Source organism: Anser anser, assembly GCF_964211835.1.
Source record: "Anser anser genome assembly, chromosome: 5".
Taxonomy (NCBI): Eukaryota; Metazoa; Chordata; class Aves; order Anseriformes; family Anatidae; genus Anser; species Anser anser.
In genome coordinates, this window is record NC_139725.1 from 57,778,888 (window position 1) to 57,800,482 (window position 21,595).

Below are 21,595 nucleotides of genomic sequence, written 5' to 3' on the forward strand. Positions count from 1 at the left end.
GAATTCTCAACAGGCCCTGATCTGGGTATATAAAAGTCATAAGTAAGAGTGCAGGTCAAGATCAGTTCACAGTTCAAGAAGGACATTGAAACAGTTGGAGAGGCATGAGAAATATTGACTTGTTTCTTGATTTTTGGGTCACATTTCCCTCTCCTAGTGGATCCAAAACGGAGCATGAAATGTGAGAAGCAGCAAGGACAGGTGAGGTCAGTTTTGGCCTAGACAAGCAAGCCATCTGCTGCATGGAAGTTGGCATAGGTGAAGTCTAAATAAGGCACGGTTTTGATCACAAGGGCACTTAATTGTTGAGATTATTTCAGTAAAGATTTCTACGGCCAAGTTCAGGTGATTTTTTTTTTGGAAAAAATAAAAGATGTTTAAGAAAGTGCAGTGGGGGTTAATTCAAGTAGGCCTATAGCCAGCATTAACGCAAGGAGATGATAAGAGAACCAAAAATATGTCTCTCTTGTTTCATTCACCTTCTGAGGAGTTTCCCATCTAGCAACTTGGATTGCCCCAAAAGCCCGAAGCTCTCAGCTGTCTCTGTAGCCAGTCTGAATACCTTGTGGGTTTTTTTTTTTTCAGAAAGTCACTCGATGTGGGCTTCAGTCAGCAGCAGCAGCGAGGAAACTATAGAGCCCAATTACACAAGCATAGAGCAGCTGTTTTGCTTTCCACAGCCGACCCCCAAGGAGAAAACGGCTGCACCAGTGAAGGCAGAACCGAAGGAGGTGAGGGGGTCACTCATTCTTTCGAGTAAAGATCACTGCAGACAGCTCACCTAATACGAGATATCTTCTTTTTCTTTAATGAAGATCACATTTTTGGACTCCAAGAAAAGTCTCAATTTGAACATATTTTTGAAGCAATTTAAATGGTAAGATATGGCCAATTTTCATGACAGTTGACAAAACTTTGAGCAGGTTTTGTGTAGTATTTGTAAGGTCCTCAAGAAATCTATTTTAGCAAATGTGTTTTTGTGGCCCATGTTACCAAAATATCTGAACATTTCCCACTTTGCCATATACTTTCTTTAAAATACTGGGTTTGGGAGTTTAGTTGAGTTTTTGCATACAACATTCCTGTAAGTTGGAAATGACATTTGTGTCTCCTTGTTACAGATAAAGTTATGGCACAGATTGTTATGGTGACTTAGGCTGTGGACCTCTGGAGGTCAAACCCTTCCTCAAAGCAGGAAGAGAAAATTAAGAGAAATTACAAATTAATTTTTTAAGGTAGTCACATACCCAGAAACCAATGTCTGAGTTGCAGGATTGACCTCTGGTCTTGAGTCATTTGACTGGGGCCAGAAACAAAATTTTGGGCATAGTAAGGATTTGAACCTGGATCTTCCAGGTCCCAATTCTGAGTAAATCACTGGGAAGTACCTTTCTTTTTGGATTACTGTGGCCCTCACTAGGGAAAGCACAGACTGCTTGTACAGGTACATGCCTCGGTAGTGCGTGATTGTGGAAGAAGGGCCTTTGGGTGACTGCTGACTCTGCTCCTCCTCCCTGCAGCTCCAACGAAGAGGTGGCTGCCATGGTCCAGAACGGGGACCGGACAAAGTTTGATGTTGAGGTCCTGAAGCAGTTGCTGAAGCTGCTGCCTGAAAAGCATGAGGTCAGAAGGGAAAAGCGATACTCATAATTCACAGAGCTGAGTGTGCAGTGGAGTCCTACAGTTTTGATTCTTTATTTCTCATTAGATAGAAAACCTGAAGGCCTTCAAAGAAGAGAAATCAAAGCTAGCAAACGCAGATCAGTTTTATCTTCTCCTCCTCCAGATTCCCAGGTAAAGATGGTCGTCATGAACTTCAGCCCAATATTTTTCTGGGTTTATCTGTGGGAAGTTTCTGTGTAGGAGTCTCACAGACAGATATTAATGGATATAGCTGATGGATCCCCCTTTCTACCTTAGCCATCCCTTCCCCCTTACCTTGGATGAAAGGTTGTCACTGCATCAGCACCTCTTCTCCCTCTGAAGCAGCAGAATTTGGACCAGACCCAGGGTCAGAGCTGCCCAAGGAGGCCATATAGCTTACTGAAGGGCACTTGGGAAGCCCAATACAATGCCAAGAAGGGACAACCCAGATCTCACACCATGGTCAGTCTTCCCATTGCTGATGTCAGTGTGTCAGCAGAAACTACATCCCCATGTGGTCAAGGACAGGTCCCCAGTGGAGAATGGCAGCCCTCCACCACCTTCTGCAGGCACTGGTTTGGTGTGGATGTGGTTGACAGCAGTGCTGCGGGGTCGCCAGACTTAGTGGTGATGTGGGAAGAGGGCTGCTGCATGGACCAAGTCCATAGGGCCTTTAAGCTTCTAATCAATCTCCATCCCTAGCTACCAGCTGCGGATTGAATGTATGCTGATCTGTGAGGAGACCACCGTTGTGCTGGACATGATTCAGCCAAAAGCTGGAGCCATCCGGAGAGCCTGCGAAGGTAAATGACCTGGCCTCGATTCTGGCTCTTATTTAAGATGGTAAGCTGTAAAGTGAAGCTTGTCAGACCTTCTAAAGGCACTGAATTTAAACAGTGGAATTACAGCTAATTCATCGGCATTATTTGCCACATTAAGATCTCCACACAGCAGTTTTCTCTGCTTCCAGAAAAGCTTACCTCAAACTTCCCCCAGAAAGCACCGCTTCTTTATTTTTTCCCCTGACTACAAACATAACCAGAAGAGAAAGTTTATTTTGTGCTCTTAATTGCTGATGCCTAATTTTGTGAATACGTGGAGGAATTACGCAGTAGGCCTCTGCTTCCTGTGGGAGAAACCTCAGGTCCCACTCTGGGGAAAGCACTTCTCAGCGCTGTCAAGTGCCTCCTGTCCTGAAGAGCCGGTTCCTGCCAGGGTTTTCTCCAGCTGGAATTACAGCTGCCTGCTGTGATAAACTGAAGTTCCCCCTAAAAAGTTTCTTCCCTGCAGCCCACTTGTCCTTTTAAAGCTGTTCCTGCCTCAGCGCTGAGTGCTTCAGAAAGCACACCGCTGCAGCACCCTGTCACGAGGGCAAGGACAGGGACTGTACCCTTCATGCCCCGATAATCACCTCCACCATGCGAGACCAAGAACAGGGGGAGTGTGTCTGGTTTTTGCAGCTGGCAGATAGTTGCAGCCCTGTCAGAACTGGCTTCACTGCACAGCTGAATGGAGTCTGTAAGATTAAAATTACAGCCCACGTACCCTTGCCCACACCAGGTTAAATCTGGGTACTTCCACGACAGCGAGTGAGAAGAGTCCAGCTCCACATTATTTTCCATTAGGAATAAGAGACCATATATAAAGAAAGAAAGAAACATAAGTAAGCAAAAACTTTTATTGAGCCCAACTAGTGTGATGGGTTCTATTTAGAATCAGCTTCTCTGTGGGATGGGCCATTGGGCTGCAAACCTGAAAAATCAGATTTGGTTTGGTGGAATTTAGGATCCCGGTGGTTATCCAATTCAGAAAACATTCTGGTTTAATAGAGGTTTTTGCTTAAAAGCCCTTTATGTTTTTCAGATCTTCTGAACAGTCATCGCCTGCCGCTCTTCTGTCAACTGATTCTCAAAGTTGGAAACTTTCTGAACTACGTAAGGACTCGGTTTGGCTTGTCCTCCACCCAGGCGTTAGAATATATGGATGATCTTCATATTTAGGGCTGTAATTTGGACGGACACAAGAGTTACATCTGCCTTCTTTTTATCTTGTAGGGAAGCCACACGGGGGACGCTGATGGTTTTAAAATCAGCACTTTACTCAAACTAACAGAAACCAAAGCCAACCAAACCCGCATTACGCTGCTCCACCATATTCTGGAGGTACCACTGCCAAGTCCTGGGCAATAGGGAAAGGGGGAGACTTTTATTATGGGTGAACCATCTCTCCTACTCTAATTTGAGTTAACGTAACACGTTCTTACTCATATCCTCCTCAGCTAGCCGCAGTGTTGCAAGTTAAAAGCATTGGTTCACTTAGGCTGGTGGAAGCTGCTTGTGGGCACTGCTTGGCTCTCAGGGAACTCCTTTTGAGAACTGTTGTCCTGCTTTCCTCCAGCATCTTTCCCCACAATTGCTGGAACTTCCTTTTTTCATATTTGTGCAATCTCCATACATCATCAACTGCAAACTGCTGGTCTTGTATCCATTCATCCTTTCTGCCTTTTCATGGCCTCTCCTTTTTCCACCAGGCTATGCTTGAGCTTTTCATACTCCCAAGTCCCCATGGCTTTCTTATTTCTTGTATTTCTGTTTTTTTTGTTTTTTTTTTTCTTTTTTCTCTATGCTTTGCTCTGCCGTGAGGCAGACCTCAAAGTCTCTCACTTCCAGTTATATATAGTTAAGCCCCTCTTTAGTTCACAGTAGCTTCAGCAAGCACAGCCATGAAAGAAATTAGGCAAATAAGATTCAAGCCCTTTTAATGCCCTCCTGGGACTGTTTGAAGTATCAGACTGCATCAAACCACAGTCCTTCCTCCTCCCACGGCCAATAGTAAGCGTCTCAGAAGAGGGTAAAAGAAATTCCCTGTAAGATAAGGCTCAGCAGCAGGTCAGCTTTGCTTTGAACCATAAGTACTTCTAAACATTCAGCTCTCTATGCTTGTATAGCCTGGGAGCAATCGCTTTGCTCTCTGAACATGCAGTCATTTTTTGAATCCTTCTCTAGTTCTGCAAGGCAAAGCAAACTGCAGAAAAGGGGTCAGCAGCAGGACCTAGCGCAGTCATCCTTCTTGAGCAGTTCTGCCCATTTCTCTTTCCTTCCAGCTTCCTCTCCCAGCTTGTGCCGCACAGTAAATAACACTTATTTCTCTTTTCTGCTTCAGGAAGTAGAAAACAGCCACACGGACCTACTGGAACTGCCAGAAGATCTTGAATACGTTTCAAAAGCAGCAGGGTAAAATTGCATGTCACTTCCTTCAAATTAAAAACAAAAATAAATCCCATGCACATCAACAATGTACCAGAAATGAGGACACACACAGCTGGTGCAGCATATTAACAAGATGGCATCTTACTTAGTTTTAACCAAAAGATTTGGTTGATGAATGCTGAAACCCCTTTAATATATGATAGTTCTACTACAGCTGGCACCACTTAGGGCTGCCATTTGCAGTGCATTGAATTAATACTGCCTCACCCAAAATCTGCACTGCATTTGCAGTAACGCGAGCTTCTGAAGGCCAACTACCCAGAAGCATTTCTGAAATGCTTTTAACCAGGGAAAGTGAGCTAATGCTGAGCACTGCGGGGTGGAAATAGTCCTGTGAATGGGTGGATTTGGGGGGCATTTATCTACCCAGTACATAAAGTTGTAGGTAGACCTGGACATCTTTACATAAGTGCCGTGGAGGAAGGATGTTTTTCGTGAGCTCAGACTGTACAGAGTTCAGGGCTCAGGTTTCAGTTCAGCAAAGTGGGAAGCAGAAGGACAACCAACCCACCAGCTCAGACTTGTCCTCTCTTTTGTCAGCACCGGATACCATAGCGTGAATTAACATGGGGCATCTATGTGATTTCAGAATTAATCTTGATATTATACGCTCTGAGTCCAGTACCAATCTAAAGAAGTTGCTGGAGCTTCAACGAAAGGTCTCATCATCAAATGACGATGTGAAACAACAGTATGAGAAGCCTATCCAGGTTGGTAATGGAGTTCCCTTATATTTTCCACCTTACACACACAAAGCCAGTGTGCTGCACTGGAGACTCCCTGAGGAGGCTCACAAGACGGTGAAAAATATTGCCACAAAACATGCTCTCAGATTAGGAAATAGGCTGTGATGCCACACAACCCACTTCTGTTTGTTTGCCACTTCCACCCCAAACCTGGATACCTTTTGGTGAGAATTCTTAAAGCCCCTGCCCTGGTGGTTCTCTCTCTGCCCTGCGATGCCTCACTGTGTCTGAGCCGTGTTCCTTCTCTGGGTGGATCACCAGAGTAATCCCCTTCTCTTGGGATTAGGCTTTGCATTGAGCTTTCCATGTCTTGCTAAAGCTATCCCCATAAGCTGGCACAACACAGTCAACAGCAGCAAAGACCACGTACAGTTCCCTGTTTGTTCCCGCTCCAAAAGCTCTGCTACGGTTAAACACCAAGGCCCCAAAGCTCTGGTACAGTTCTTACGTTGACATCCTTTGGCTTTAAGTGCACTTCACTTGTTATGGTGTTTTTCTGTGAACATTAAATACATTTCAGGATAGCATTGATGCCGCCAGAAAGCTGGAAGAAGAATTTGAAACCATCGACAGGAAAAGAGAAGAGCTTGCAAATTATCTCTGTGAAGACCCAAGCAAGTTGTCCTTAGAGGACATATTTAGCACCATGAAGACCTTCAGAGATCTCTTCATTCGAGCCCTGAAGGTCAGTGACTGTGCTCACGATGCTGAGCAGCCCTCGTAGTGGTGCATGCCTCTGCTCCAACAGAGAGGGGAGGGACAGGCACAATGTCCAGGAGGGACAGTGCTGGTTATGGACCCTTTCTTTTAGCATTTGCCGTGAGGTCACCTGGTGAATGCGTGCCTGATCCCTGCTCCGTTTTGTCCTCATGTAGTGCCTGGTTTTCCTGGCCTGACCCAGACCTTGGTGACATGGGATTTTGGTGCAACTTTAGCTGCGGATGCACAAAGATATTTTGGAGTCAAGTGCATAAATTTTAGAAGAATGGGCTTATGAAACGTAATCCTTCTCATGCTGGTAGCTGTGTTAGGCAAATCACTGATGCCACTTCTGTGGGGACTGGGTGAAGTCCTGCACAAACCAGCAGTCTCCCTTTCACTCTCTTGGCAAGGCAGTCCTTAATCCCCATACCCATTTTATTTATTGCAGAGGATTTCTCTTCCTCCTTTGCGACCATCTGCAGATCATCTTTCTCTTCATTGGCTTTCCTAGCAGATATTTAGCCAACCTTCTCATGCCCCTGTTACCTAACTGCAGGAAAACAAGGACAGAAAGGAGCAAGCTGCAAAAGCAGAGAAGAGGAAGAAACAGCTGGAAGAAGAAGAGGGGAAGAGACAGAAGGGAGAAAATGGAAAAGTCAGTGAGTATCTGAAGGGGCTTCGTAAAACAGAGATGGGCTTGCACTCCCAAATTGACAGGAGAGCTGATAAGAGCTCTTTGCTGGTCCAGCTTTAATGACCAATAGTGGTAATTTATTTTGTGGGTTTCCAAGTGCTGGCTGACTAAAGGCTTTTAGGTGTCCTATTAGCCATAGCTAAAAATTGACTTTTCACAGTTGCAGCTGGGCAGAGAAGTTAATTTTAGGTTTGCTGACTGAACAGCAGAGGAAAAAAAAATCAAATTGAAACATTTCAGTTATTTCAAATTTTTTTAGTTTCTAAACAAAATTTTTGAATCCTAAATCTAACAACAGCTATTTGACCTCCCCCACCCAAAATCCTCACATACACTTGAATAGTCTCACCCCAGTTTAGCACAGGCTGCAGACATCCCAAAAGTTTTGCAGGTAATGTAAACCTGCCTTTTTGTGGATGAAAATAACAGGCATAACTGAAAAGTACAATTGGACTGAAGCCTAAGAGGAAAGAAAAATCAAGATCATTTTCTGTCCATTCAAAAAATAAAAAGCCCCTACTAACAGGGGTAGCAAACAGGAGGTGTTTCAAGGTCTTAACAGCCATCACCAGGCACAGAGCCTGTAGCATGCAGTCTTTGGGGTAGACCCTTTGACTTCACCAGGCTGCAGCCAGTGCTGTGCCGTGCCCTGAGCTTAGGTAAGGGACAGAGCCCAAGGGTCCCCTGGGTCTTCTGAGCCCTGGAGGTTGGTCTTGGTTCTTCCTGCAGGACCCACGGCCCCATCCCAGGAGTGGAGGGTTGGGGTCAGAGAAAGGTGCAGAGCACAGGCTGCTCCCACGCCTGGCATCAGTACCTTGCTTTTGCCTGGTCGTGGTTTTCACTAGCTTCCAGCCCCAAACAACAACATCACTGTGCTTGCCTGTGTGCGTCCTTCTGCCCCCTCTCATGGCAGATTTAACACCTGTCTCTCTCTATCCCAGTTAAGAAGGGGGTGGTGAAGCAGGAGGAGGTGTGCGTCATTGATGCGTTGCTGGCCGACATAAGGAAAGGGTTCACACTGAGAAAGACGAAGAATAGACACGAGTCGGATGCACTTCCTAAAACCTTGCCCGTGGAGAGCCCAGAGGAGAACCAGGCTGGTAAGGACACAGACCTGACAGTCTCACAGTACCTGCAGCTGTTTCCATCTGCCTCTGAGCCTGAGCCAAGCACACAAGCGAGAAGCTTTCCAGCATTTGGGGCATCTTATCTAAGGAGGCTCTACAGCCAGTGCTGTGGGAAAGAGGAGGAGATGGCCCAGAGCTGTTGCCAGCCAGGTCTGTCCCTGAATCAGCAGCGATTCGGGACAGCGTGGCCTTGTGCCTGCGCTGATAAACCCTCTGAGAGTCACAGCCCATGGCTCAGCCACAGCGCCATGCTGGTGGGGCATTGGTGTCACCTCCACACGAGTCCTCCCCGTGCCACCAAGACTCACTAGCACAACTTGTCACTGCCTTAGAGACTGGTGAACCCCGTCTCAGTTGACATTTGGGAGTCTAAAGCAGCCCTTAAAATAGGACTAGAAAGACCTATCTGCAGAAGAACCCAAGTCTTTGGGGTGTTTTTTAGGGGTCAGCCCATGGGTTAATGGAAGGGAGGTACTAAGGAAGCAGCTTATCCTTATCCTTGGCTGTAGGATGAACTGGTGCTGATTATGTATGGCTGCTTTAGGGGCAGTGCACCCTCTGCAGGCAGCTGTGAGCTTGTAGCCTCCCCCAGTGCCAGAAACACTTTGGCTGATCTCAGCTGCAGTTCTGCATGTGTGGCTGATCTCATGCTTTTTGTTTAAAGGGAAGGGCATTAAGGATCCACAAGCAGGAGGAATGCAGATCGATGATAAGGCCAAGCAAAACAGTGATGGTCATCCCTCAGAAAGCACCCCCACCTCGACCACGGCTCTCCCAGAGATGGGTAAAGATGTTACAGATCCCTCAGCTCCAAACCAGGCATTACCCGAAAACAACACTGGAGGAAATTTGCCACCAGGGTCCCGGACAGAAGGCCACCTGGTGGAAGCTGATGGAACCAGTCAGCCTGAGCAAGGTGCTGGGATGGCAAACCTCCAGCCAAGCACAAAGAACAGCTCCATTGCCTTCTCTCCCACTAACATAGGTGCTGGGATAAAGTTTGTGAGCAGCAGTTCAGGCGCTGCTCTGAGAGAGCAGCTCAATGGGTCTATCTCAGAGGAGCAGGACAATGAACGCCCAGGGAATGGCTTGGAGAGCTGCAGGCTGGCGCAGGAGCAGGACGCCCGGCTGAGCCAGGACGGGGTCGAGCCTGGCAGTGCTCCGTCCGCTCCCTGCGACAAGGCTCACCAGGCAGAGTCAAAAGAGATGGCAAAGGAGAACGAAGACCCTGGTACAGACTCGCTGTTGGACACCTCTCAAGAGAAGTCCTTCTCGGAGGAGCCAGCCACCGACTCCTCTTGTTCGGCAACACTGCCCCCAGGGCAAAGTCACACAGACAGGGAAAAACAGAGGACGTCTGGAAAACGGAGGAAGAAGAGACACAGCAAAAGCTACTCAGGTAGCCTACATGGCACTTGGGGATTAAGTTAAATTGGGGGGGGGGGGGGGGGGAGGGCTTACTAGTGTATTTGTATGGATCTGCTCCTCCCCAGTCCAAGGTCTGATGTTGTCCATAGGAGGTCCCTTGTCCCTATTTTTAACAGAGCTGTTATTTTTATTAACCTGAAAAAAGATTTAAAAAGAAAAACATGAGCATTGTTCATTCTCTTGACATTTATAAGCACTTTATAAAGGGGTAATGATGAATCAATAATTAAAAAGCCCATTACACATATGCAGTAAAGATGGCAATAAGCACATCTGTCAAGTGTGCTAAAGACAGCTACAAGGCACGGTTATGTGCAAACAAGAGCTCCATTAGACTCCAGAGCTGTGATTAAGAGCAGTTAATACTGGGTACTTAATCAGCGATCACTCCCTCTCAACTACTTACAAATGCATAAAGCCAGCAACAACAGCACTGCTGTGGTGACTTTTTTCTCTCCTAAGCCTCCTCACAAGAGCACTTTGCCTGCAGTAATGTGAAAACCTGCCCCAGGTGTACTTCAGGTGGCTCCATGGATCCAAGTCCCTCAGACCTACAGAGCTGGAGCCACGTTTGGGTGAATCCTTGAATCCCAAATTAGAGGTGCCTCATAGGGAAGACACTCGGGTCTGTCAGCCTTCGGAAAGATGCAATATGTTGTCCAAAGCCTGTTTTCTGCTAGATCTCAGGGTCAAGCAGATGGGCAGGACAGTGGTCGAAGCTTCTCTTTATCAGCATTGAATGTTTTTGCTTTCAAGGAAAGTGGAGGCAAAAGAAAAGGAGAGTTTGAATACCCACTGCTGAGAAAGGCAGGGAGGGCTGACCATCTACTGCAGAGGAACTTACCCTTTTAGTGGCAGCATGCCCTGGGGCTTTAATTGTTTATGTTTGTAACATGCCACTTTCCCCTAGCTAAAAATAAGGCATGAAACAGAAGCGTTTTCCCAGCACAGTGGTTTCCGAACTTGCCTCCCAGGAGGCAGCAGGAGGAACTGCAGCAAAGGGAGCTCCCAGCCATCACCATGCTTTCGTAGTGTCTGTAATGAATATTTCTAACTTAAGACATTGATCCCCCACAAAAGCCATAGGCATCTAGAGATGGCATCCTAGGAGCCTCTCTGCTACTAGACAATGTTTTCATTTGCCTTGCTATGATCAGATATATTTAGTGTGTCTCTTTTGTTTAAAAGCAGAGGTTGAGACTGATACTGGAGATAATAAAACAAAACTAGGTTGTGTGGTACAATGAGGTATGTAAACTCGCAAAGGCATTTTTCTGTGAACTAACCCTAGCATTGGGACTTTACAGACCTAATCAGTATTCAGCATATCAGCTAAGCTTTTTGTCTTTGTGTCTAATCACAAATACATTTAAAATAAATTTGCTACTCTGATTTTTACTCTTCAGGGTGCTGATCTTGTGTTGAGTGGAGTCAGTGCTGATCTCCCCACAACACAGGGTCACATCCCACACGTCTGTCCTCTGTGTCAACAGCAGCCAATCCACCTTTCCCTGCAGATAATTAAAAGTCAGTATTCTAACCAAATGAATCCAGCTTCATGTGATAAACAGTCCTTGCTTTGATCCCATAATTTTCTCAAAAATAGTAAAAATGCAATTTCAGTACCTACCTTCTGCAAAGAACAACATTTGATTTGCTTGTGGGTAGCCACTTGATACAGCACTGTGTACATACAGGCCTCTGGAAGAGAATAAAACACTTAACCCAGGGAAAAATACTCATTGGAACAAGATACCAGCTCCAACTCAAAGCCAAGTTCAATTCCTCACGATACTGCACACGAAGTAGTGCATTGGAGCAAACAGACTGTGCATACTTCTCGTGTGCATTCATGCATCTTTCTGGGAGGAGGTAATTTGGCTTTTGTCACTAAAAAAAAGTAACACAGGTAACTTTCTAACAAAAGTACATACCAAGTTCCCTGCATCCTTCACTGTACTGTCAGCATAGTTGCCCATCATAAGAAAACTTCAGACTGAGACTTTCATTTATGAAAGTTTGCCTGTTTTTATAGCAAGTGGAAAGAAATGCCGGAAAAAGAAGCAATCAAAACATGCCCTGTACTGAAATTGCATAGTTACTCATTGTCCTTTCCATGCTGATTGAGTGTCTCTTATGAACTGAATCAATGATGCCAAATCTCACTCTCTCATTTCCTGAAAGGAATGTGTTTATTCTTCAGCATCCCCTGTGCCTGGGGGGCTGGGAGCCCTGCTCCTGCCCAGCCCAAGGCCCCAGGGGCATGGAACAGAGGAAGCTCTGCAGGATTTCCACATATGGTTACTTTTGTTTCTGCACCTGAAGCATCACTGCAAGCAAGAGAAAATGAGACATATATTGGGGTAGTTACACTCCTGACTATTCCTGCCCACTCCTCTTGGCCCCTTCTGTACTGCACCACTGGATTATATCAAGGGTAAAAGGGAAGTAGCACTGTCAGTTTAAAAGTCCTAATGAAGATTTCCAGCAAGAACAAGAAATAGTAGCAGTGAGGCTTGGGTAAGAAACAGAGGAGGACCACTGGTTTTGCTGCACAGGGAGGGCAGCTGAAACCAGAAGCCATGTAACTCAGATTATGTATGCTTTGAACACAGGGATTCCAGCACACAGGCTTTAAAAAAATCATATTCAAAAAAAAAAAAAAATGGATATGCAGACAGCTTTGTAGTCTCCTTTGAAGATGTAGGAAAGCAATATAGAGGAAGGCATGGAAAACCAGAACTTTTAGGAAGTGACTGAGTCAGGCAACTGTTCAAGTACTTCCTCAAAAGGCCAGCAGCTCCCGCAAGTGCTTGCTGCTGCAAAGGCAGTAGCGAGCAGCACCTTAAAACCTGTAATTTCCCTTTTCCCCTCCTCCCATTGTTACATCATTTGGAAGGGTTATCAGAAACAAAATCCATTTGCTTCTCTTAGTCTCCAGCTGCAGTGTGTCCTCACCCAAATGCAACTCAAGTCTGTGCCTCTTGATATGACAGCCTCAGCAAACCTGAAGTGCTCTCCATCAAATGATGGGGAAACCCAGGAAAAGAAATTAAATATTTTTTCCTAGGGTGATCCACCTGATTTATAACCCTGCCTATCTTTGTTCAGATCACCGTTGATCTCTTGGCCCAAATACACAGTCTGTTCAGGTCACAGCACCAGTTCTTTTGGTACAGGATATTTCTCTGGCTGACTTGCTGGAGCTCGAATTTGCTGGGCTGAAGTGAAGCTGCAGGAATCTTCCTTCATGTGCAGATCCAGTTGTAGTGATCAAGACTCAGTCTCCTTTTTCCCTAAATCTTCACAGCTTCTGTAACATCGGAGTAAGGGCCTGCCAGGAACAGCCTGTGGCTCTATGAAGTAATACTTCAGAGCTGTAAAAGGACGGCTGTAATCAGCTATTCAGCTCTTCCTTTTCAACTATAAGTTGTTATACAGCAGTTTCTGTATTACCATCATTATTCTTTAAATGTCAGCTTTCATACCCAAAGAGTGGTATCTCATGTTATCTCCGTATTCCTGAAAGAAATGGTTTAGCCCATTTCCCATGGAATCAAGGTACTGGTGGTCACCCTGTGTTTGCGCGTGTCCTGGTAACATCCTAAACTCATTTCCAACCACATGTGAAAAAGAATTTGAAGAAGGAACATTTTACAAAAGCTGACAGTCAGGGGACACTGTACAAAGGCCTGGACTCGGAGCTGTTTGAGTTTCCTTGCATGGAACCAAAATAGCGTAATTAAGCTAATGGTTGTTTTCCTGTGTGACATTTGCCTTCATGTTTGTCATTAGAAATTCTTCAGTCCTTGAGTGGGACAGGTGCTTAAAAATGACAGTACACAGCTCTGTCCTTCTGACAGCCCAGACTCCCTCAAAAAACACCTCTGATCAGATGGGAGCCTGCCCACAGGTCAGGGAGCAAAGGCACAGGATACACACATTGCCGCATCATACTCTGACAAAAATTATGTTCGTGCCCTCTGAGTCCCCCTCCTCATGGCCAGGACCCAGCTCTGCTCCCCATTAGCACCCCTCACACAAGGTGGGAGATCCTTCATCTGCATGAAATGCCACACACAGACTTCGTTTCACAACAGTTTGACAGTGGGGCCCAGGACTAAAGTACTGGACAAAATGTCCTTTGGACAAAACCAGGTGAGTCTCCAGATTTATTAGTTCAGCAATATAATGCCTAGAAGTATATCCCGTTATTCTGCTTGGAAAACACAAAACTCACGTTGTTGGACCAAACCAGTACCTAGCTTAAAAGCAGAGTTGCCTTGAACATCAGTGCCAGTTCTGGAAATATAGGAGATGTTTTTATCACATACATAAAGTTTTAGCACTACCAGTTTAAGTTATCTGAGGGACATGAAACCAGTTCCCCTAGACCACTCTCATTTTCGAGTTGCAAACAGTTTTCATCTTCCCTCCTCCTGCAGGCGTCACGGCAAGGCAGAAGAAATAACGGAGGCCCGGACACGCGCTAACTCGTCCCCAGAGCACTGCCAGCCGCTCGGAAGCCAGGCTCTGCGTCGCTGAAACACCTCCCGCAGCCACCTCTGCCCTGACCAGACGCCATGCTCCCCCGCAAGCAGCTTTCCACCCCTTGCCTGAAGGCCCGACGAGCTGCCCCAGAGACATCGGCACCCTCAGCCCGTGCCTTACGCGACCTGCGCTGCGCCCTGGCACCCATGGGGACATGGGCCTGGTCGATGCACGGCGGTGGGGAAGGCATGGGTCTCGGCCTTCATCCCCAAAGCCAAATTCCTCTGCCTGCTCTTAGGCCAAACTCCTCTTGATGTGCCAGCTGAGTGTGGCCCAAGAAAGGACTGCAGTGTTCAGCCCTCGGAGGAATTTTTAAAATAGCAGTGCCTCGACTAAATGAAGGGTATAAATTCAGCAGTGGCTGTACCCTCACAGGGAGAAGCGTGTTACTCCCCCTTCCCATTGCCTACTGTCAATTTATATTCGATGAGATCCAATACCCAGATCAGACATACGTATTTGCACTCTCAATCATTTAAAGCAAGGAAAATCAGTTATAGGAACAAAACAAAAAATGCATTTTAGTAAATGTCCATATAAACAGTGTCTGGCTCCCAGGTAGTGCTTATGTGCAATGAAATTGAAGCACCTCTGTAGCCTTGCAGTAGTCTTCTCACACAGACAGGTACGTGCATAAATTTTCGGAGAATCAGGGCCCAAGCTCCTGTTATTAAAGCAACAGAAAGAGTTTTTTCAGGGTGCTTGGTTAGATGTATTTTAAGCTTATTCAGTAAATCTCCAGGTTTTAATACCATTGTCAGCTGCTTGCACTCAGAAGCCTTTGCATTCGAGCTGCAGAATGTGTACGTTCATGTTACTTTTGCTTTGAAACTGGGAATGTGCAGTATTGTGTTTTAAAGACTCAGAGCTTTATTTCTTAAGTTTTGTAATAACATTGTATCATAGTTTTGTACATAGCTGTCGATTTAAAATTATCGATGTTTATTGAATTTATGATGTGATAGTGTGCTGAAACATGAATCAAGTGGAAGAGATTGTTACATTTAAGAACTCTGCCTTTGTATGGTAACCACTGTGTTTAGACTAATGTTCAGGCTAAAGCTTATTTTGCTTTGCTGAATAGGACTTGTAACGTCCTTGTAATACTGAACACTTTGCTGGACTAATTTAGAAGTTACGCCAAGAATTAAATCACTGGTTTATTTTAATCTAAGCATTGTTACTGAAAATCAGTTAACAAAAGCAAAGATGAATTTAGAGTAGACGCGTGGGCAGACTCAGGTCAGGAAGCCCCACAGAGCAGCACAGCCCTGTTGCAGCTCAAATCTGGTTCGTGGCTGGCAGAAGCAGGCTGAGCTCCACCCTTTCCTGCAAAACTGGATAACCCGCCCCAGGTTTAACTTATGTGACTGTCACATTTACAGTTTTCTCTTCCCTTCCTCCCCCTTCCAGTCTCAGAGTATGTCACCCATGTATCAATCTTTCTTGCTCTCATTAATCCAATTTATCTGCTCTCAGATAAGACCCCAGCCTACAAAAATCTGAGTATCCAAGATTTTCTCAGCACCTTTGCAACCTCCAAATTTCCAGCAGGAGCCTGCAGCCCAGGTTGGCAGTGAGCAGCCAGCCTCCTCCAGCCCCCACCTTGTTGTTTTATCAATAGTAAAAAAAAAAAAAAAAAAAAAAAATCACTTTGATATTCAGGATTTGGGAGCAAATAAGCTTTCTTGGTGTTACTTAGGGAACATTACCTGCTGCTACCCCATCTTCAGATGCTGCAGTATTCGTCCACTTCTCCATCTGGGTCTTTCAGCTACCCCCATTTCCACCCAGAGAGAAAAACTTACACAGTTTTTATTGCTCTGAATAGAAAGAGAGAGCATTCAAAAGAGGACCTTCAAAGAGAGGGCATTTGGCATTACCCTTCCACTCTCCCTAAGATTTTACAGAGAAATTGGTTATTTTGAGCCACTGCTTGTTCTTTGTTCTGTAGTCATCTGTGAAAATTATATTAAATTATCTACACAATCAGATCCCAGTAAAAACAGGTCAAAGTGCAGCATTTATAATGTATTACTGCAGAGCAGCTCTGCTACCATTACAGTGATTATTTAACAAGAACAGGGGGATGGAGTCAGAACAGGTCAAAGAAAGATGTTCAACTGGCACATGCAGTTTTGCTCCAGTTGTGACTTTTAAATACAGTTCACGATCCTGAAGATTTTCTCAGTGTTTGCAAGGCCAAATTAAATGCTGATAAAAGCAATTACTTTTTCAGCCATTTCAACAGGTCTGTGCTCATTTAAGCCAACAGTAAGTTTGGATCTCAAAAAAATAATTCTTATGGTATATTGCAGCAACTGCACAGAGTCCATTATCTAAACCAGTCTGTGAATGTTTTACCATTCTAGAAACCACAAGTTTCTAGCTGTCAAATAACTGCAGATTCCTGAAATAGGCATTGGCTACATGATGAAAATGAAGCTATGGAAGAAATCAGCAGAAGTTTTTTCCAAGTACTTCACATCAGAATTTGGATATGTTGAAGGGGATGGAACTTCAGGGTTTGTTTGTTTTTTAATTTCAATACTGAAAATATTTCAAAATTTAGAATAAAAGAAGTCAAAGTACTTGACAAGTCTCTTCTTTTGTGGGGGTGGGAGGAGCCTGTCATTCACCAGAATTTGTCCAACCTATAAAGTTCAATGTACAAGCTTTCTGATAAAGAAAGCCAGCACTGTAGCATTCCTAGCTTACCCTATCTATATATGTGGTAGTAGTAACAACCATGACATATGAGCGAACATGTTAATCATGGGGTTATGTTCACCTAACGCATCCAAAAATGAATACAATCGTGAATCAACTCCATCATGAACCATGTTTTGTTTACTCACCCTATATTTTGTTCACTCAAGTAAGGTATGGGCAGGATATGAAAAAGAGCTTTGCAATGTTTAGAAACTTGACTACAGAGGGTTAAAAACTGGGCAGTGATAGTGATAGGTCAACTCTAGGTCACTTCTTATTAGTGATTATTTGTAATTACGATGTAGTGACAATCTTGCAGAATATCTTATGTCATTGCAAATCCTGCAAACGATAATGTGAGTGCAAAGAAAATGGTTTCCAACTATTTAATGTAGAGCAGGTACCAGACTTTAAATGCCTGTGGAGAATTTGATCACTACCAGTTAATCAACACATTCAGCACTGTAAGTACGACTCACTCTCATCCATGCTGAACCAGCACTTAATTCACATTAAGGACTCTCTAACGCTAGCTTTGCTGTGGCATGAACAACTTCTGCAAGAATTCAGTGTGACAACTCACACAGAGCCAGGTGTCAGGAGGAATTAGCAGGACCTCTGCTCTTTTCTAATAGAGACCTTAAGCAGACTCAGCATACATTACTCAAAGTCATGAAGAATCAGTCTGTGACAGTCAGCTCCTATCAAGTCAGTTTAGATAGACTCCCAGCCTGTCAAAGCAGGTTCTTTTCTAGCATCAACAGTCTGCTGATGACACCCACATCACTGTTAGAGTTGGTTTGCCTAGCTCTCGGCACGCAGAACCTGATTTGTTTGTTCAGTACTTAAGCAGCTTCATACTACATAATCTGCAATGAGTTTAGTCATGAGTTGGCGACAAGTAATTACCAAATCCAGCAGTCAGAATAGATGGAGAATAGACAGACAGATTTTGCCCAAAGGAGAAGCTGCAAAAGCAAAAAGGGTACCAGACCTACAACATCTACTGCTGTGATCCTTTGGAACCCACAAGTCTATTTTGTAATCCAAATGAAACCTGTTATAGCACACAATTTCTAAGAGCTATTCTTTGAGGCCAAGAGACCTTTCCTACACACTTTGCCACATTTTATAACCTCTTCAAGGTTTTCATTGCTCAACTAGACAAAACCAGAGCTGATCTGATCTATAGTGGTGGTAGTGATAGCCCTTTGAATGAGAGCACTGACAAATGATGTTCAGTGTACCTCCCAAAAAAAAACATTTATAAGATCCTTGGTTTAGCAGGAAGTAGATATGAGAAACACAGTAGTTCAGAAGAAGAGAGGAGGAAGAGGAGGAGTCTAGAAACCCTTTCAGGTGGTCTATACTTTAATCCTCCTGGGTGAAACTGTGTGATAATGCTTGTAAGGATATGCCCCCAAAATATCACTACGTTCACTGTATCAGCAGTTCACAACCCACACTGAATCTCAGACGGTATGGTACCAACCATTTGTTTCTCTAGAATATCAGTGTGATTGGAGAGAGTCCAGAGAGAACAAGAGAACAGAAGGGTTTTTCTCCACCCAGTTACTGTCATTGGCTCTACTTTGCTTGCAGATGTTTAGAGGATAGAGGAGAAAGCCTGACCTCCACAAGCCAGGTTCTGTGACACATACCTGCAAAGGGCTGGGTACCTGCAGAGGTCTGGGTGCAGGCCACAATACAACAGCATCTAGATCAAATGACAGCTAACACGGTAATCTCTTCCAAACCATGACCTATCCCAAACCTAGCAAACCTCTAAAGATTAAATTTGTTATACCCTGTGAATAATACCTTCTGATATTTAAGCCTTGATTAAAGCAACTGCTGAAATTCCTTTTCATTTTGAAAAGTTCATGCCTGCTCTCCACCAAGTCCTGTTAATCCTACAATACATCTTCTCACACCTTTCCCACCCCATCCCCACCATCTACATACACCACCACACGGTTCCTTGGTTGAAGTGCCCTGTCACCGCTCTGTCACAGAGCACAAGGAGCAGCTCAGGGGTTTAGTAACAGTCTCACTCAGCTTTAGCCATCTACAGCCACTGCTGGCCCAGGCTCCACCTGCAGCAGACCCCAAGGCTCCTGCCTTCCTGCCAGCTGCCAAAAAGTGCAGCCATTTCCCTTAAAGAACTTTTTTGTTAACTCCATCAATAGGATCAAGCCTACAAGCATCAAGCACGTAGACTTTGCAGCCATCGCCATGTCATTACTCAGGGCCTGAATTTCCTCTCCTGTAAAACAGTTGCAATAGCATCCCCTGAAACACTTTGAAAACAGTTGATGAAAAACACAACAAGAGAAATAATTTTAATAATAAGCAAATAGTATCAGTAACATCAAAACACGTGATGTTATTATAATAGAGTCAAAACAAAAGGAAGAGTGTAATTTTCACAGTGCTGCTGTTCCTCTAAGATCTCTCTGAATCCAGACTGCAGAAAACCTTTGAAACCCTGGGAATATAGGTGAAAGGAAGAGGATAAACATTATGACAACAAGAAATGAAATAAACATTGCTTGTTCAAGAAAGGATTTAGATCTCTGATTTCTTCAACTTCTTATTTTTATTCTTGTAAGAATTGTAAATACCAAGGATAATTTACATCTGTTGAAAAGTTAACAGGGTACCACACAACAAACCTCTTAATGCAAGCAGGACCCTGAATCCAAACCACAGCATGAGTATCCCATTGGGAGACAGTGAACAATAACTCTGTAAGGACTTTAACTGCATGACTGAGCAATTAGCACTATCCCTATCTGGGTTATACAACCTGTGGTTCAGTTCTATTTAGCAAGAAGCACGTCTTCTTGCCCTCTAAAATATTTCACACTACAGAAATTGACTCCTGCACCATCACTCTTGGTGGTTACCTTGAATGTTTGTAAGGATACTGTTTTTAAACAACTTGAAAAAAATGTTTAAACATTTGAGAATATAACACCAAAGGGGAAATACCAGGTTTTCCGAAGCATTCAGTAGAATCCCTGCCATCAGTATAATAACGACTATTAAATATTAAATGACTTTCTACCTACATAGAGAATTGAGTCTTACTTGATAACATAGCCCTGTATCAGCGCAAAAGCAACACTAGAAGTGGGGAAAAAAAAAAGAGAGAGAGAGAGAGAATACTTACATAGCCAAAGACATAAAAATAAGTTGTCTTGGGGATCTAACTTTAAATCTATATTCTACGTCATCAAAATACAACTCATCTTTCCAGACTAATAAGAAGCATACTTACTTTCTGTGCATCAGCACACAGATGGAAACAAAAGCCTGCACTGTGACAGGCCTCAAACATCAGTAGCTTTTCCAGTAAAACAAAAGGTAGAGTAGCAAAGTAGTAAAAACAACTTCAAAGTTAATTGCAAATTGATTGATTTCAACTGGATCATCAGAGTTGAGCTGATGCATTAAATCAATTTCTATTCCCTGCCTTGCCTAAATGGTGCCAGCCAATTAGCTTGCTTTCATGAGCAAGCCAGTCCTTGCTTGGTTGCATTGAGATACATGCATATATTTACTAGAGGTGGATTTTTGTATTTTTCCAGAAAAAAAATCATGCAGAGATTTTTCTTAATTATACCCACAAGCTCATTTGAGCAGCATCAGTGATGTAAGTTACAGCTATCTTGAAGTTATACCAAAGCTCTTATCTTCCTAACAGCATGGACCTCTCTACACAGTCTCAAAAGTATAAGCTTTGGATATATATTATTATAAACCTATTTATCTTTCAAAGTATATTAGCTGTTTCTTGTGTAATATTCCTATTTTATTAGGTTTTAAGAAAACAAAACTTTCCTGTACACAAGCCCTGTAGCAATTTAGAAGAGCTATCTGATTAGCCAGGGGAAAAACAAGAGAGGAAAAAGGAGCTTCCTAATTAATAGTGTTTTACTGACTCTCAATAGCTTAATTAACATAAATAAGCATCAGAATTTTAACTTGATTATTTCTAGTAAGACTTTTTATCGGCTCATTTTATTCCTAATATTTCTAGCAGAAAGTAGATTATTCCTCATTAGGTTCTTTCACAGTGCCAAATCCCTTTCTTGTCCCACTAAGGTAATTACAAGCATCTGTACAAGTTCATCACAAAGACTGGGAGGTCCTAAAGGGGATACATTAAGTCATTTACATAAATTAAAGTAAGTCTACTTTGCCTTTGGGAATGTGTTCGTGCTTATCTGTGCAAAAAAAAAAAATATTTATGAAAGGCAACTAAAAATTAATTCAAGTAAATAGCATATATATTTAATATTCATTTTCTATTATATGTCTTCATCTTAGCTATTTTAACTGCTTCCATTTTATATGTAAATAAAGTTTTGATTTAAGCTTTAGCGCCTTTTAATATAAGTAATTTCTTACTAAATTATGATTAAAACATATATCAAAACATTTATGTCTTTCATTTACATTGGATCCCCTGGCTCACAATTTTACTGAGGCTGTCATTAGATCTGGACACTGTCATCAGTACAAACAGCAAGGTTTTAAAGACAAACTATTTCAAATTAGAAGGTGCTGTAGAGGAGCACTATGGAATAATGATGCATCCGTTGTAGGTTTTAATACAGTTCCCTTAAAGAGTTTTTTTTGTGCAAGTCATTACTTAAAATTGCTGTGCCACAAGGAAAACGGTCATTCGTAAATATTAATCTGGTCCTTTGGGAA

The 21,595-nt window shown here is 43.6% G+C and overlaps 1 protein-coding gene and 1 long non-coding RNA gene across 13 annotated transcripts in view; one reads left to right on the top strand and one right to left on the bottom strand.

The window, feature by feature from the left end:
- INF2 (inverted formin 2) overlaps positions 1 to 16,752 on the top strand; it is a 40,399-nt gene extending 23,647 nt beyond the window's left edge. For 10 of the 12 annotated variants that reach the window (XM_083838610.1, XM_083838616.1, XM_083838619.1 and 7 more), the window contains 15 exons: positions 586 to 731; positions 816 to 877; positions 1,521 to 1,623; positions 1,709 to 1,794; positions 2,347 to 2,447; positions 3,508 to 3,578; positions 3,699 to 3,806; positions 4,807 to 4,877; positions 5,503 to 5,623; positions 6,180 to 6,344; positions 6,918 to 7,020; positions 7,997 to 8,155; positions 8,847 to 9,581; positions 10,799 to 10,858; positions 14,056 to 16,752. In XM_083838610.1, coding sequence (XP_083694736.1) covers positions 586 to 731; positions 816 to 877; positions 1,521 to 1,623; positions 1,709 to 1,794; positions 2,347 to 2,447; positions 3,508 to 3,578; positions 3,699 to 3,806; positions 4,807 to 4,877; positions 5,503 to 5,623; positions 6,180 to 6,344; positions 6,918 to 7,020; positions 7,997 to 8,155; positions 8,847 to 9,581; positions 10,799 to 10,857 — 2,090 coding nt within the window. In that variant the 3' untranslated portion in view covers position 10,858; positions 14,056 to 16,752. The remainder of the gene's footprint in view (positions 1 to 585; positions 732 to 815; positions 878 to 1,520; positions 1,624 to 1,708; positions 1,795 to 2,346; positions 2,448 to 3,507; positions 3,579 to 3,698; positions 3,807 to 4,806; positions 4,878 to 5,502; positions 5,624 to 6,179; positions 6,345 to 6,917; positions 7,021 to 7,996; positions 8,156 to 8,846; positions 9,582 to 10,798; positions 10,859 to 14,055) is intronic. The other 2 variants (XM_083838614.1, XM_083838615.1) reach the window with 2 other exon arrangements.
- On the bottom strand, positions 3,813 to 21,083 carry LOC310900518. Its single transcript, XR_014585179.1, has 4 exons — positions 20,157 to 21,083; positions 11,241 to 11,311; positions 9,644 to 9,745; positions 3,813 to 4,897 (listed from the first exon to the last, which is right to left on the bottom strand). It is a non-coding gene; the product is annotated as an uncharacterized lncRNA (long non-coding RNA).
- Positions 21,084 to 21,595: the final 512 nt, after the last annotated feature.